This window comes from Notamacropus eugenii, chromosome 4, assembly GCF_028372415.1.
Source record: "Notamacropus eugenii isolate mMacEug1 chromosome 4, mMacEug1.pri_v2, whole genome shotgun sequence".
Lineage (NCBI taxonomy): Eukaryota > Metazoa > Chordata > Mammalia > Diprotodontia > Macropodidae > Notamacropus > Notamacropus eugenii.
Window position 1 is genome coordinate 16,103,090 of NC_092875.1, and position 16,713 is coordinate 16,119,802.

Consider the following 16,713-nt stretch of genomic DNA (forward strand, 5'->3'; position numbering starts at 1 on the left):
GAGGAAGTCTTTACACCCCGGAAATCCCCAAAGGCTACAAATCAAGCATGATTCGGGACTCCCCCTCCCCGGGAAATCCTGGGGGCTTGTGTGCCCTGGGCTAGGTGCCCGGATATGGGGGGCTTGGCCCAAGGTGTCAGCCTCTGGTGGCAGTGGGGGCGGAGCGTCACTCAGCCCGCCCGGCCAGGCCTCGCCCCCTGGGCGGGGCCGCCTGGCCCTCCCCTCCCGTTGTTGGGTTTCCCTCGCGCCTCTGCTGCTGGCGCCCGAACATGGCTGCGCGGGTGTGCAGCACCTCGGCGAGCGCGCTCCGCCGTTTGCCCCTGCGGAGGGGCCCCGGCCCCGGCCACCCCGCTAGAGCTGCACCTGGGTCCGGGCCGAGGTGAGCGCAGGGTCGGGGCCTCGCGGGGGGCTCCTGCGGACTCAGGAGGTGCCTGGGCTGGCAGGGGAGAACTGGAGGCGGAGAGGGGGAGGGGCGGAGGCCACCCCAGGATGGAAGAGGGGGGCAGAGGGGCTGAACTTGGCCGGGGGTGGCGGGGGTGTGTGCTGCGGTGGTGGTGGGAAGACCGGGGTCCACAATGGGAAGATGGGGCGGGGGGAGGGGCAAGACCCAGAGAAATGGGGTGAGGAGCTAGGCTTGGGTTGGGAGGATGGGGGGAAGGGCAGGCCCCCAAAGGATGGGTCCTGGGGCTAGGTTTGGTGTGGGAGGTTGGTCTGTGTCCATTATGGAAGGGTGCGGGGAGGGGCTGGTCCTGGAGGAATGGAGCGAGGGGAAAGGTTTGGGATGGTAGGATGGTCTGTACCCACAATGGGAGGGAGGATGGGGGAGGGGGAAAGCTACCCTAGGACAAGGAAGAGAGGGAAAGGGTGAGGAGGGAGAGAAGAAAGCGATTGGACTCAGAGCATTGTAGGGAAGAAAGGGAAGGTTTGTCTAGATTAGGGGGTAGGACCGTGCCCACAATAGGATGGGGGAGGGGCAGGCGCTACCCTGTGGAAGAGGTAAGGGCCTGGGATAGGGCTGAGACTGGAGGGGGAAGGGTCTGAATGGAGAGAAGAGGGAGGTTGGGAGGGGGACGTCGCTGGGTTGGGGACAAGGGAAGAGGAGGGCTAGGACCTCTCTGGGGATGGGGGAAGGGCAGACACTGAGGCTGGGTTGGGGGGAGGGGCCGGACTGGAGCTGTCCCTGGGTGGGAGGTGAGCAGTGTCTGAGGGGAGCTGACGTGGTTTGTGCCCAGAACCCCCCTGAACGGGGGATGGTGGAGTGGGAAGCTGGAGGCCAATCGGCAGGAGGGAGAAGGTGTCCTATTGTGCTGCTCTCCAGAGGGGCGTTGTTGGGTGATTCAAAGCTAAGAAAGGGTCCTTGCCTGTGTGCCTCGGTTGAAGAGGTGGGGGAGGAGCAGGGCGAGACTTCAGGCTGGTGAATGAATGCTGCTGGTTCTTTGTGCACATACAGTGCCTTGCAGCAGGCAAAAGTGGACCATGCAGTGAATCCTCTATCCCAAGAAGCACCTCGCTTTCCCATTTGTTAGTGGAAAAGGGGGCTCGCTGGGTCACCTGAGCCTCAGAGCTGGAAGGGACTTTAGAAATAGGCCATGGGTAAGGAAGCCCCAAATACCTCTTCCTCTTCTCTGGCTAAAGGTTACACTTGGTCTGATCCCTTAGCTAAAGAAGAGAAAATGGAACCCTGGTAGCTTTGACAACTAGAAGGGCCCTTAGAGGTCACCTAGTTCAACTTCCCCCCCTCCCATTTTTCAGATGGAGAAACTGAAGCCTAGGAAGGAGAAATGACTGCTCAGGGTTATACAGGTGGAGGGCAGCTCTCATCTTTGCTCCAAGAAAGGATACTTACCAAGTACATGAAGGCCTTGGGACAGAGAACCAAGTGTAAGGGAAAGAGCAAACTACCCTAGAGGGATGGTGAGGAGACCTGAATCCACTACCTAGTGGGACGCTCCCACAGTCACTTCCTTCCCTTCCTTTGTAAAATAGGTAGTAGGACTTGATTTGATTCAGCTCTAATTACTGATGATCTTAGTTTGTTGTTGTTGGGGTTTTTTAAGAGACTAGTCCAGGTATTTTTAACCTGAAGTTAAGATTTCAGGAGGTTAGTGAATTTGAATGAGAAAAAAAAATCCATCTTTATTTTCACTAACCTCTAACCTCCTTTGTAACTCTGTATTTAAAAACATTATTCTAAGAATGAGTCCCTGATATAAAAGAGGTTAAGAGCCCCAGACCCCTCCCCCCATTTCACAGAGGAGAAAACTGAGACTGGGCCTTGCCTAAAGTCACATAGTTGTAGAACTGGAATTGAAAATCTGGTCTATCCCTTGGGCATATTTACCTTTGAGAAGAGAAAACTTGAGGGCTGGAGGGGGACTATGAACATGAGAGCTGTCCTCCAGGATTCCAAGGGCTGTCATCCTGGAGGGATCCACCTTGTCCTACTTGGCCCCAGAGGATGGAACCAGGAGCGATGTAGAAGTTGGCAGAGAGGTGGGTTTAGGCCTTGACATCCCAGTCATCGGAGCTAGCCTAAAGCAGAGTGCCCTGTCTCAAGAAGTGGTGAACTCCCTGTCTGTGGAGGTCTTTAAGCAGACAAGTGCTTGTTAGAGTGGAGATTCCTTTCTGGTCTGAGTTCCATCCCATCCCTCACATTTTGTAATTCATGCCCATTCCCACCGTACCATATACTGTAACCCAGGTGCCAGCATTTACCACATGTGCTACTTTGTATCTTGGCCTTTTAAAGTTTGTATCCTTTCTCTCCAAATAGATTGCAAGATTGTATCTTAGTCTGCAACATTATAGGCATTCAGGAAGTGTGTCTCTGGTTTGGAGGCAGATCAAAAGCTTTGACCCAGGAACAAATCAAAGTTTAGCATCAGTGATCATTCCACAAGCATTTATTATCAAAGGATTCGACTATGGCAATAGCTTCCTATGTGACCTCCATTCCTCCCTACATTTGCCATATTGCTACTCCTAAAGCAAAGGTATGACCACCTCACTACTCTAGAAACGTCAGTAGCTCCCCATGTATGTAAATATATATATATAAATTCATTTATTTGGCATTAAAAGGGCTTCACCATTTGGCTTCAACCAACCTTTCCAGAGTGATTCCCTATCACTCCCCTCTGTACACAATCTGACCAAACTTGCTTACTTATCTAATATTCCATCTCCTGCTTATATGCCTCTGCAAGGCTGATCCCCATCCCCAGGATATATTTCTTCTTTACCTTTTAAAACCCCTTGCCACTTTCAAGAGGCCTTTCCTGATTCTTCCATGGATATTTATTTTGTCTATATATCATATGTATCCCCAGCTGAAGACTCTCTTTAATTTTATATTTGTATCCCCAGTATATAGATACAGGTAGGTATCTGGTCCAGCCCTGTTATTGTTCAGCTGAAGAAACTGAGACCCAGAAGAGAAAGAATTTGTTCCAGAGTTCTATAGGTACCAAGTCAACCACAAGTCAACAAACATTACATGTTCACAATGTGTCAGGCACTGTGCTAAGCTCTAGGGATACAAATACAATCAAAGAGATAGTCCCTGGCCTCAAGGAACTTCCATTCCACTGAGGAAAACAAGATAGAAAAGGAAGGTGCAGAGCATAGGGGAAGGGAGGGAGGAATGAGAGGGGGAATGATGAGGAAGTCCAGGAGAGTGAAGGATGGTGGGAAATGAAGAGATGGCTAGCCTGGGCAGCTTCCTTAAATGGGGCTTCTAGAAGGAGGGGCATGAGTACTTCTGAAGTATGAGTTCCAAGGCCAAATGTGATCTTCCTCCCCAATGAAAACTTTTCTGGAGCATGATGGAAAATTACAAAGAGTCGAGCCTGGCAGTCTCTGCATGATTTAAGCATTTTTTTTTTTTTTAAATAAGCATTTATTAACCACTTAGCTGATTTTACCAACAACCCTGTGAAGCAGACGTTATTATCTCACTTTTGCAATTGAGGAGACAGGGAGGCAGCAGTTAAGTGACTTGTAAATGGTCACACAGCTAGTGAGAGTCAGAGTTTGGATTTTACCTCGATAGGTGTGGGCTCTGCCAGTCTTGGTCTGTTCTTTGCAGAATTCACAATCTTTGCCTGACAGCCCTCAAAGCTTCCAGAATAGGAATCAGAATTAGAATGGTGAAAATTACTGGAAGTAATGTTATCTTCCAAATAAGTTAAAATAAAAGGGTCCTGAGGACAGTAGGAACTGGTTTTCCTTTTGTCTTCCTCATCTCAATGTATAATACATTTTTCTTTCTTTTTAGTCCCATTGGTGTACGGAACTCTGAAGTCTACCTACACAGGTTAACATCTTGCCAATTTATAGACGTAGAAAGTTGTATGAGACCCTGAGGCCAAGTGAGTTACCCAAGGTCCAATAGCCACAACCAGTATGTGGCATGGGTGAGGCCTGAAACCAGGTCAGTGAGACCAGCTCAGTATTTATTATGACAATGATGTAAAATCTCATACAATATTGTATATTATATTATTATACAATAATGTATAATCTCTGTGCTTAGCACACAGCAGGAGTCTGACAAGTACCTTCTGTGGCGGAGTAAAATCAGAGCAAAGTTATATATAAATACTGATACTTCAAGAAACAAGGTGTTTTGGTGAGAAGAGCACAGGATTTGGAGTCAGAAGACCTGGGTTTGAATCCTGGCCCTACTACTTTTCTCACAAATGAGAACATTATAGCTTTAGAGGCAGCTCTTCGTTTCTATATGACCCTGGGCAAGCCACTTAACCCTGTTTGCCTCAGTTTCCTTATCTGTAAAATGAACTGGAGAAGAAAATGACAAACAACTCTAGTATCTTTACCTAGAAAACCTCTAATGGGTCATGAAGGGTTGGACCCAACTGAAAAATGATGAAACAAGGAGGTATAGTGCATAGTGTTTGGGACCTGGTGTTAAGAAGGCCTGTTTTCAAATCCAGCCTCCAGATTCTGAATAGTATATGTATTGATGACTAAGACCTGCATAGCTCATACCGTCTGAGTTCAAATCTAACCTCAGGCACTGACTAGCTTTGTGACCCTGAGCAAGTCACTTAGCCTATCAGGGCACCTCCTCACAAGGTTGCTGTGAGGATCAAATGAGATACATAAGGCAGTGTGATATTAGCTATGACTGGAGCTTAAAGGAACCTTAAGGGTTATATCAACACCCTTTTATTTTGTAGGTGGGGAAACTGAGGCTCAGAAGGGAAACTCATTTGCCCAAGGTCACTAGGCAGTACAAAATAGGGAGGATTTGAATCAGTCAGGTCCTTTGCCTCCAAATCCATATCACTTTATTTCTCTGGGCTTCAGTTTTATCCTCTGAAAAGTGGTCAGGTTTGGCTGGATGATCTCTAAATTTCTTTTAGTGCTGAACCTTGTAAAACAATTCAAAAGCCTCAACAACCCAGATCTGATCTGACTGACACAAAACCAGCCTGTGCTGAGGGTCATGTACTCTGCTGGACAGTTTGATAGCTGAGTCCAAATCAGCCTGGTCTGATTTTTGAAGTGGCAAGTCCACTAAGGGATACTTTTGTAAATATTAACCTGTTTAAGCAAAAGAGGTGAGACACTACAAGGGATACTGAGTATTTGGTGTAGCAGGTCTCTTCCAAAGAGCTTACAGTCTAGTTGGGAAGGTCAGTCATTCAATCGCTGAGCATTTATTACATGCTTACTATATACCAGACACTGGGCTAAGTTCTGAGAATACAAAGGCAAAAAAGAAAGAGTCTCTTCTAAGGAAGTGCATCAGTTCATATAAATCTTCTCAAGTTTCTCTGAAGCCATCCCTTTCATCAATTTTAAATGATACATCAGTATTTCATTACGTTCCTATACCATGATTTGCTTGGCCATTCCCCAGTTGGTGGGGGCCCCCTTAGTTTCCGGGTCTTTGCTACCACAAAAAGAGCTGCTAAAAATTATTTTTCTCTATATGGGCCCTTTTCCTTTTTCTTTGATCTCTTTGTAGTGTGGACCTACTAGTGATATTTGCTGGACCACAATTTAGGTGCACTTTTAAGGGTCCAGTTCCCATATATTACCAATGAAGAAACTGAAACCAAGAGACATATCTTCAAGATAAATTAGGGAGGCATGTGGGAGAGCATAAGCAGATGGAGAATGTTGGGAAAGGCAATTGTGGTGTTAGAAAGGGGTTCCAAGAGGTTGAGGTGAAAAGGGAGTGCATTCCAGGCGTGGGGGATAGCCAGTGCAAAGGTGTGGAGATGGGAGATGAAATGTATTATGGGAGAGGAGCAGGAAGGAGGCCATTTTGGGGTGATAGAGTGCATAGAGGGGAATAAAGTATAATAGGATTGAAAAAGCAGATTGTGAAAGATTTTGAAAGGTAGAAAGAAGAATGTATTTGATTCTAGAGGTAATAAGGAGCTAGTCAGGTTGATTGAGTAAGGAATGACCTGGTTAGATCAGTACTTCAGGAAAATCACTTTGGTGACCCAGGTGGAGCATGGATTGGAGTGGGAAGAGACTTGAGTCAAGAAGATCAATTAGGAAGCTATTGTCATAGTCCCAGCAAGAAGTGACAAGGGTCCTGGACCACTCTCCATGAGTGGAGAGAAGACGGTAAGACACATTTCACAGTAGCGGTGCACAAGAGCAGATGCTAGGAGCCACATACTATTAGAAGGAGAGGTTAAGATTGTAGAATTTAGGCCTGGAAGGCTCTTAGAGATCTTTCTGGCCAACTTCTTCATTAGAAAGAAAAGAAAAGAAAACTTGGCTCCCAAGAGAACATAGGATTTGCCTGGGAGTAAGTAGCAGAGCAAAGATTTGAACTCGGGACTGATTCTGAATTCTTGGCTCTGTCCTCTACCCCAAGTTCTTTCCCAAATTATCAACTTAGCAAAGGGGTCTAAAAGGTTCTTGGATCTGAAAGATCCTATTTTTAATTTTATTTTAAATTAACAATTTATTTTCTTTCCTTTCCCCCTCCCTTGCCTTGAAATAGAAAAAACAAAACAAAAGAAAAACTCTTATAGTGAATGTGCATGACCAAGTAAAACATTTCCATATTGACCATGTCCAAGAAATGTATATCATTATGTGCCCTAGTCCATTACCTCTCTGTCAGGAGGTTTATAGCAGGCTTCAGGATGGGTCTGCTACAATCAGGGTTGGTCCCTGCACAGATCAGAGTTCTTTGTCTTTACGGTGTTGTTACTATGTAATTTCTGGTTCTGCTAACTTCACTTTGCATCAGTTCATGTAAATCTTCTCAAGTTTCTCTGAAGCCATCCCTTTCATCATTTTTTAATGATATATCAGTATTTCATTACGTTCCTATACCATGATTTGCTTGGCCATTCCCCAGTTGATGGGGTCCTCTTACTTTCTAGGTCTTTGCCAACACAAAAAGAACTGCTAAAAAATTATTTTTGTCTATATGGGCCCTTTTTCTTTTTCTCTGATCTCTTTGCAGTATGGACCTAGTAGTGTTATTTGCTAGACCACAATTTAGGTGGACTTTTAAGGGTCCAATTCCTACATATTACCAATGAAGAAACTGAAACTAAGAGAAAGTGACGTCCAAGGTCACAAAGGCTGTAAAAAGTAGTGTCCAGACCCAGATTTGAACCTGAAATCCAATGCTCTTAACTGCTGTGTCCTGTTGCCTCTGACCTTAGGCTGAGGGTAGTAAATGTGAGACCTCAGCTGGGTCTTGAAAAATTGACTCCAGCTCCTCCAGGAGAGGACATTCCAGGCAGTGGGAATGAGTGAAAGAGAAAAGAAGAGGGTACATTTAGTGATCATGTAGGTATGCTTGAGGGGAAAGGGAAATGGAGTCAGAGAGAAGATAAGGAAGGGCCAGATGATAGAGAACTTTAAATGCCAAGCTAAAGAGTTTAAATTTTATTTTGGAAGCACTGGGGAGCCATTGAAGATTTATGAGAGACAGGATGAAAGTAATTTTTCAGAAAGAAAAATATTCCTCTGTAGAATGAATTGGAGAGCAAAGGATTGGAGGAGAGGAGGCCAGTGAGGAATCTACCACAACAGGTCGTGAGATCACCAAGGGTCTGGGTCAATGCTGGGACTTTGGGGAATGGAGAGAAGTCTAATAATCAGTTTGACAATAACGCTCAGTTCCAATATGCTCACTTGAGCATGGTGCCCTGGAAAATGTACACCATCTCTAATAAGGCATTGGGATAGACTGGCAGTGAAGAAACCAAGCTTTGAAAGTTGTCTCTGCCTCTAAATTTGCTCTTGTATGTAACCTTGGGGAATGAGTTTATAGAGGCATGAAACATGAATAGTGGGAAGGATTATGCATTCAATCAGCAAACCTATATATTAGGCACCTACTGCACGTAGGGAGTGGTACCTTAACAATGCATAAAATTGTTGGATAGCAATAGAATGCTCGACTTGGGTTAGTTAGAGGAGCCTTGGGTTCAGATTCTACCTTTGACTAGGCAGTTGATAGGTCCTAGCTTCAGTTTTCTCCTTTGTAAAATGGGGATAATAATGAATGAAGTTGTTGTGAGGAATACGGAGGATGTTTTGTGAACTGTAGAGCACTGCATAGAGTTATTATTAGTGTATGGAATATAAGATTTTCATTTTACAGATGGAGAAACTAAGGTCCAGAAAAAGAATAAGTGGTCTTGGACCGTTTCACCCAACATGTGTCTTGCTATTAGGATAATTGTGACATTTGGCCTTGTATAGATAGGACAGATTTGAATGCAAAATATGCATAAAATTTCATGAGGGTGACCTATTTAGCAATATCAGCATAAAAAACTAAAATGTATTTGGATATGTAGTTGGAAATATAATATCACTTTATGCAACCTCAATGAGTTGACTTTGCCAGCTTTGGGAGAGGGTGATGGGGGTGAAATATGAGATTATTTTTCCTGTGTTCTCTAAGGTCGCCCTAAAACCAAGTTCCTTTTAGACTTGATTTACCATTGAATTGGACCTTAGAGGTAACATACATAGAAATGAAATGGTTCCTGTTCTCCAAGAGTATCTGTTTTATTGTTTGCAAATCCTCCATTTTATAAGAGAAAATTGGGACTCAGAGTGAAGTGACTTATCAAGGGTCTCACAGCCTTGGTAGCAGGATTTGCCTCAGAGTCTTCTGTAAGGAGCTTCAGGCCAGATTCCAGGGCAGTGGTACCAGGTTACCAGGGCCTTCCCCTGGCAGAGGCTTGGAGTCTTGCAGACTGGAAGGCAGCTAGGTGGCTCACTGAACATTTTGCTGGGCATGGAGTCAGAAAAATAAGAGCTCAAATTCAGCCTCAAAGGTTATCTAGCTGTGTGACCCTGGTCAAGTCATTTAACCCTTGTCTGACTCATTTTCCTTAACTGTAAAATGGGGATCATAATAGCACCTCCCTCCCAGAGTTCTCCTGAGGATCAAATGGGATAATATTTGTAAAGTACTTAGCACATAGTAGGCACTTAATGCATGCTTTTTCCCTTCTCTGGAAGGAGAATCTGACTTTGGCTTTGAACTGCTTGGCTGTTTATCTTGGGCATTTCCAGGGTTAATAAATGACTAGAGTCTGAAGTCCAAGAACAAAGGGCTTGCCCCAGGTAAACAGGACAGGATTCAGAATTCATCCCCTCAGGACAAGCAGGTTCTTTAAGTTTTGAATGGAAAGGTAAGGCAAACTATTTCACTACCACCACCATCCCCCCCCAATCAAAGGTCATGGTAACTGGCTATGCACTGTAGCCCCTCCCAAGGCCAGCCCTAGGGGCACTGCTCTGACCCCTCGGGCAGTGTGGTTCAGGCCCTGAAGGCAGTAAAGCATTGTGAGGAGAAAGCTGGAAGGACAGCAGGCCTGAGGGGAAACAGTCCTTGTTCTAAGGCCCCTCCCAGCCCTGACATCCCCTGTTCTCAGGTCTCTCCCCTCTCTGACATCCCCTGTTCTCAGGTCCCTCCCCTCTCTGACATCCCCTGTTCTCAGGTCCCTCCTCTCTCTGACATCCCCTGTTCTCAGGCCCCTCCCCTGTCTAACATGCCCTATTCTGACTTCCACTTTTCATAGCGTTCTGACACTATAATCGGTGGTTAAAGGCTCTGAAGCTGGTAATCTTACCCTGAGGTCCCTAAGCATTTTAAAAATATTTTGTTGACTGTTTTGCATATACAATTGGTTTCCTTTATAATCCTATGTCTGCCTTTAAAAATGCAAACATTTAGGGGACACCTAGATTATTCAATGAATAGATTGTTAGATTTGGGGTCAGGAATACCTGAGTCTACATCATGACTTAGTTACTAGCTGTTTGACTATAGCCAAGTCACTTAACCTCTCAGCCTCAGTCTCCTTATCTGTAAATTGGGAGTAGCAATAGCTCCTACCTTCAGGGGTGTTGAGAAGCCCAAATGAGATTATGTGTTCAAAGAGCTTTATAAACCTTAGAAAGCTACAGAAATGGCAACTATTAAAAGTCTGATCCTGGGAAGGGATCCTTAAGCTTCTCCAGCCTTCCAAAGAGGGCTACAATGCAAAAAAATGTGGAGAACCCTCAGGGCTGGAGGGGACCTCTTGACTTGCTCAGTTGGCCTGCTGAGTATTTTTAAGACTGAACATTTCAATTCCCCTACATGCCAGGCATTGTGCTGGGGGATACAATGAAAGGCAGAAGACAATCTGCTGTCAAAGATCTAATGGGGGAGAGAACATGCAAAAAAGCTATACTATATATACCACAAAACATTATATACAAACTAAATTGGAGATAATCACAGAGGGAAAGTATTGGGATTAAGGGCAATTTCCTCTAGATGGTACGATTTTTGCTGAAAGTTGAGAAAGAAGCCGGAGCTAGAGATAAGGATATAACATGCTCTGAGTCAGGAGACAGCGTGTCTGTGCAAGGAGTAAGATGGGCAGTGTCCCTGAGTCACAGAGAACGTGGGAAGGGACAGTTAAGGTGTAAGAAGACTGGAAATGTAGGAGGGAGGCAGGATGTGGATGACTTTGAATGCTCTTTAAATGTGATTTCTATGTTTGATCCTGGAGATGATAGGGAGTCACCAGAATTTATTGAGTAGCAAAGTGACATGGTCAGACCTGGGCTTAGGAAGATTAATTTGATAGCTGAGTGGATGATGACAATGGGGAGAGATTTATGGCAGGCAGACCAACCAGGAACGAGGCCTTGTACCATGGTAGTGAAGGTGTCAGGGGAGAGGTAGTGTATGTGAGGGGTGTCAGAAAGGTAATGGGTGATCTTGGCAAGAGATTGGATGTCGGTGGAAGGGCGTGATGAGAGATACTGAACAATCAGGCATGACAGCCAGGGTATGAATCTGGGGCACTGGGAAGATCCAAGTGCCCTCAATAGCAATGGGGAAGTTTTGGGGGGGGGGTGCTACTGAGCTCAGTTTTGGACATCTTGGGATGTCTATAGGACATTCAGTTCAAGATATGATAGGCAGTTGGAATCTGGAGGTCAACAGAGAGGTTAGGATAAGGAGATCTGAGAATCATCTGCACAGAGATCCTCATTAAATCCACTAGATCACCAATACTGTAGTGGGAGAAGAGGCCCTAGGACAGAGACCTGTGGAACAGCCACAATTAGCATCTGTGACCTGGACAAAGTTCCAGAAAAGGAGACTGAGGATAGTCAGCTAGGAAACCAAGGAGAGTCCCAAAGACAGAGAGAAGAGAGTACCAAGGGCAGCTAGATGATGCAGTGGTTAGAGTGTCCAGCCTGGAATTCAGAAAAACCGAGTTCAAATCCGACTTTTAAGAGCCTAGCTGTGTGACCCTGGGCAAGTCATTTAACTTTGTTTGCCTTATTTATAAAATGGTAGTAATAACAGCACCTGCTTCCTAGGTTGTAAGGAGAGACAATGCCTAGCTAGTATTATTCAGCAGAAGAGTAATTGGTAGTGGCAAGCTCTGGAGAGGTCCAGAAGGGTGAGAATGAAAAGCAAGCTGTTAATTTGACACTAGAGAGATCACTGGTAACTGAGGATTGGGCTAGTTCAGGAAGATAAGCACATTGACTGACCAGGGTGACCAGGACGTTCTCCCCAGGTAGCCATTTTAGAGGATGCCAATGATATTAGAGTATTTCAGTGGTGTGGAAAGGGCAGAGCTCAGTGCCAAGGTAGTGGTGGCAAATAATAGCTCTCATTCACATGGCACTACAAGGTTTATAAAGTATTTCTCATGTTATCTCCTTTGAGATTCAACAGCAACTATTGTCCGCATGTTATAGATGAAGAAACAAAGGCCGAAAGAGTGACTTGCCCAGGGTCCCACGTTTAGAAGGTGTTTGAGGCAGGATTAAACCTCACGTCCTCTTGCCTCCAGATCCTGGATTCTGTCCATTATACCACCTGGCTAACTGGCAAGAATAATTAGTTAAAATAAATTGCAAAGGGTCTTGAATGCCAAGCTGAGAAGTTTGCATTTTATTTCCTCTAACATGATGTTTTGGAAAGAAAGCAGATTTGGAGCCAAAACACCTAGGTTTGAACCTCAGCTTGACTTCTTACTTTAATAAAGATTCAGCAAATGTTTAAGTGCCTGCTATGTGCCAGGCCCTGGAGATACAAAGTAAAAAAAAAAGAGCTACTTAATAACTTTGTAACTTTGTGTTTCCTTTCTCTGGGCTTCAGGTTAAGTGCACTAAGTAAAAGTTTGTTCCATTTTACATAATCCTCCAAGGTTCTTTGTCCGTTGCCTCCTTGGAGCCCCTCAACAGCCAGGTCAGAAGCTGAGGCTTAGAGGGATTTCAGTCATTGACCCATCAGAAGCCAGCTAGTGAGTGTCACAGAGGAGGGCCTTGGAGTCTTCCAGACACAACTGGTACTTTACCTCTGACTCTGTTCGGGTGGATCTTCATTGATCTCTAGCCCAAGGGGAGCTGGCAGTCAACAATCAAGTGCTAGAGATACAAAAACAAGTCCCAATCCTCAAGGAACTCACAGTCTAATAGGGGAGGTAATTGGTCAACCAGGTTTTTGATAAGATAAGAGTGTATTTGATAAGAATAAGGATCTGGGGCGGAAAGCTGCCACTATAACAATGGTTTGGAGTGCGAGAGAATGAAAGAGGTGGATGGGGCTCAGGATTGGCTAATAGTGTGTATGGGCACAGTTTGGGAATGCCCAGTGGTGCCAGGGGATAGAGCTTGGGGTTGGCTACCCTACTGCTACAAAGAATAATGATATAAAAAAGGACTATTTATATCTGGGGGGAGGGGAGGGAGAGAGGAGTGGGCGGGTCAGAGTTTTAAGTTGTTAGATAATATAACTTAAGTATAGATGTGAGAAAGTTGGAATATTTGTCTCCCCACCCAACGAGAGATTTTAAGTTCTCCCCTCCTTGGTAGTGCTGAAGGGTTAGAGCTAGACCAGGAGAATTCATTCATTTGTTTGCAAAGATTTATTACTAATAATAGTAGTCAACATACATTACTATATATGTATATATACTATAATATTACTAATATACATTATTATTACTTTGCTATATATGTATTAGTAATACATATGCTGACTATAATTCTAATGGCATATATGTGTGTGTATGTGTATACACACACCCATACTCGGGCCATCTAGGTGGAACAGTGGACAGAATGCTGGGCCACGAATCAGCAAGGCCTGAACCCAGATCTGGTCTCAGACACTGACTAGCTGTGTGACTCTGGGCAAGTTGCTTAACCCTGTCTGCCTCAGTTTCCTCATCTGTAAAATGAACTAGAGAAGGAAATGGCAAATCCCTCCACTATCTGCCAAGAAAACCCCAAATGGGGGTCATAAAGAGTTGGACATGACTAAAACAACTGAACAACTATATCTGTGTGTGCATATTCATATACATACACATGCATATGTGTATATATGATATAAAATACATGTGTACAACTATCTTTCTATCTATCTATCTATATCTGGCAAAGGACTGGGTAGCCATTATCTCATTGGCGCTCACAACCACTCTATGAGGCAGTTGTAATAGATATATGCTCCTGCATCGAGGTAAAGACATTCGGCTCAGAAGTGTAAAGTGAGTTGCCCATGATTACACAGCTGACAAGTATTAGAGTCACGATTTAAACTCTGGTCTCCTGAGTCTGTTTCTGTAAACAGCCTTACCAGAGATGTCCACTGGAATGTGGACAGACCGCTTGATTTCATCTGTATTGGGCTGAGGTGTCAAATCCCTGAAGGCAGCAGATTAAAGTGTAATTAAGAAGTGTTTAACAAAATACACAGAAATTCAGTGCAACGTAGATAATGTTAAGTTGTGGTTTTCTAAGTCACTATGCAGATATGTTTCTATTTGTGTTTAGCACCACTACTCTAGAGAATTTTGAGATAAGAAAACCCTTCATCGATGCAGATCACCACCCTCTCTTCAGCTTTTATTCTTAGATAATTGCCTGATTTGCTCAGAATTTGTTATTGATAGACTCAGGGTATAATATTATCCCCTAACTTTATATTTCAGGATAATATTAACATGTAACATTATACTAACATATTATTATATATTAATGTAATTACATTATATTAATTATATATGATATATTATAGTTGTAAATTATAACATATGTATTACATTATATATTGTAATATATTATATATTAATACAATAAATATTAATACCTGACATCACCTACCTTACAGGGTCTGTACTGAAGCTAGCATCTAACCCAGGTCTTTTGGACTCTGAGGCTGGCTACCTGTGCACCCTGCCAGTGCCCACTGTTCCAGGCACTGTGCTAAGTAAGCACTGGGTTTGATTAAAAAAAAAAAAGATGAATTAACATATTCCTTGCCTGCCCTGAGAGCCTTGTTATCTGACCCAGAGTGATGCACAGATGGGTGTCATCCAGGTTAGAGTGAGATAGGACAAGAAGAGCTCCAGAGCACGCTAGAAAAATTTGAGGAGGAGTGAATGTATTTAACTGGGGTTTTCAGGAAAGGCTTCCTGTAGGAGGCAGCCACTCTGGCCCAGCCTTGAAGTAAGAGGCAGATTCTACAAGGCAGAGAGGCATGGGGGACAACATGTCATGTTTGGGGAACAAATCGCAGTACAGTTTACTTGGAACATAGAATGTGTAAAGGAGAGAACTGTATATTAAGGCTGGAAAGGCGGGCTCAGCTCTGATTATAGAAGGCCTTAAATAGCAGGCTAAGGAGTTTGTATTGTAAGCCCTTAGGCAGCAGGGAGCCAATGAAGGTATTTGAGTAGAGGAGTGACATGGTCATGTCTGTGCATTTGGTTACCGTGTAAGGCATGGAATGGGAGAGACTGGAGGTAGGGAGATCAATTTAGGAGGCTCTCAATGAGACTCTCAACTTGAGTTATGGTATGAGTGGAGAATCAAGGAGGGGTGTGAGATATACTGTGAGTATGAAATTGAAGGGATGTGGTAACTGATTGGATGTGGAGGTGGGCTAGTGGTGAGAGGAGTGAAGAGTCAGCCTTTACAAGGTCTTAATCCTGAGTGACCAGAAGTATGGTGGTGCCCTCTTCAGGAGGGCATTTGATGGATAGAAAGGCTGATTTGGGGGAGAAGATGATGAATTCTGCTTGGACCACGTTAAATATGAGCATTTGTTAGGATCTGATAGAAGGTTAGCACCTTGAGGACAGGAACTGTTCCTCATCTTTGTTCCCAGAGTCTAGCACATTCTCAGCTGACATATAGTAGGTGCTTAATAAATGCTTGATGGTCGATCGATTGACTTCTAGGTGAAAATGTCTGGCAGGCAGTGGGTGATGTTAGTGCTCAGTGAAAGAGATTCAGGTAAGCTACAGAGATTTGGGAGTCATCTGCCCGGAGATTACTACTATGTAATTGAATTCATAGAGGAGGTTGGTATCTCAGTGGATAGAGCACTGGGCTTGGAATTAGGAAGACCTGAGTTCAAATCTAACCTCAAACCTTACTAGCTGTGTGATTCTAGACAAGTCACTTAATCCTGTTTACCTCAGTTCCTTATCTGTAAAGTGATGCTGAAGAAAGAAGTAGCAAACACTCCAGTATTTTTGGCAAGAAAACCCCAAATGGGGTCAGGAAGGAGCTGGACATGACTGAAATGCCTGAACAACAGTGGTGCTTGGTACCTCACTGGACAATAAACAAATGTTTATTGATTGATTAAACATTTATTAATTGATTGATTTAGTCAGTAAGTAAATATTTACCAAACACCTACTATGTGCCAAGAAACCACGGATGGGGTCACAAAGAGTTGGACATGACTAAAAAACGACATCAAAAATGTGCCGGCCAATGCTAGTCGCAAGCTGAAGCCAGCTTTCAGGGGTTCAGGAATGAACAAGGAAGGAGGAAGTCAAGTGGAGGGAGAAGGGGAGACAGTGCTTTCCTTGGAGTTTAGAAGTGAACAGATAGAGGATGATACCTTGAATGGATGGGTAGGATCAAGGGAATTTTTTAAAAAAGTATTCTAGATCCCCGAGCATGTTTGTAAGAAGCTAGAAAGGGGACAGATTGAAGATGATGGGAGGGGGGTGAGGAGAATATGATAATGATGGGGGCAGGCACTTAAAGGAGGCTGGAGGTGATACAGTTGAGGGCAAAAGGGATATTAAGTCTTTGGTTTCCCAAAAGAAACATAATTTGATCTATAAAGAACGTAGTAGTATCAGCCTACCATAAGAACATTTTTCAGGTTTTTTATAATGAATACAAGTGTGTCTCACA

The 16,713-nt window shown here is 44.1% G+C and overlaps 1 protein-coding gene across 1 annotated transcript in view; it reads left to right on the top strand.

Annotated features, from left to right (window-relative positions):
* Window positions 1–202: 202 nt before the first annotated feature.
* Window positions 203–16,713, top strand: part of NIPSNAP1 (nipsnap homolog 1) — a 41,482-nt gene continuing 24,971 nt past the window's right edge. The window contains exon 1 of the mRNA XM_072600032.1: window positions 203–379. Within this exon, the coding sequence (XP_072456133.1) occupies window positions 270–379 (110 nt within the window). The 5' untranslated portion in view covers window positions 203–269. The remainder of the gene's footprint in view (window positions 380–16,713) is intronic.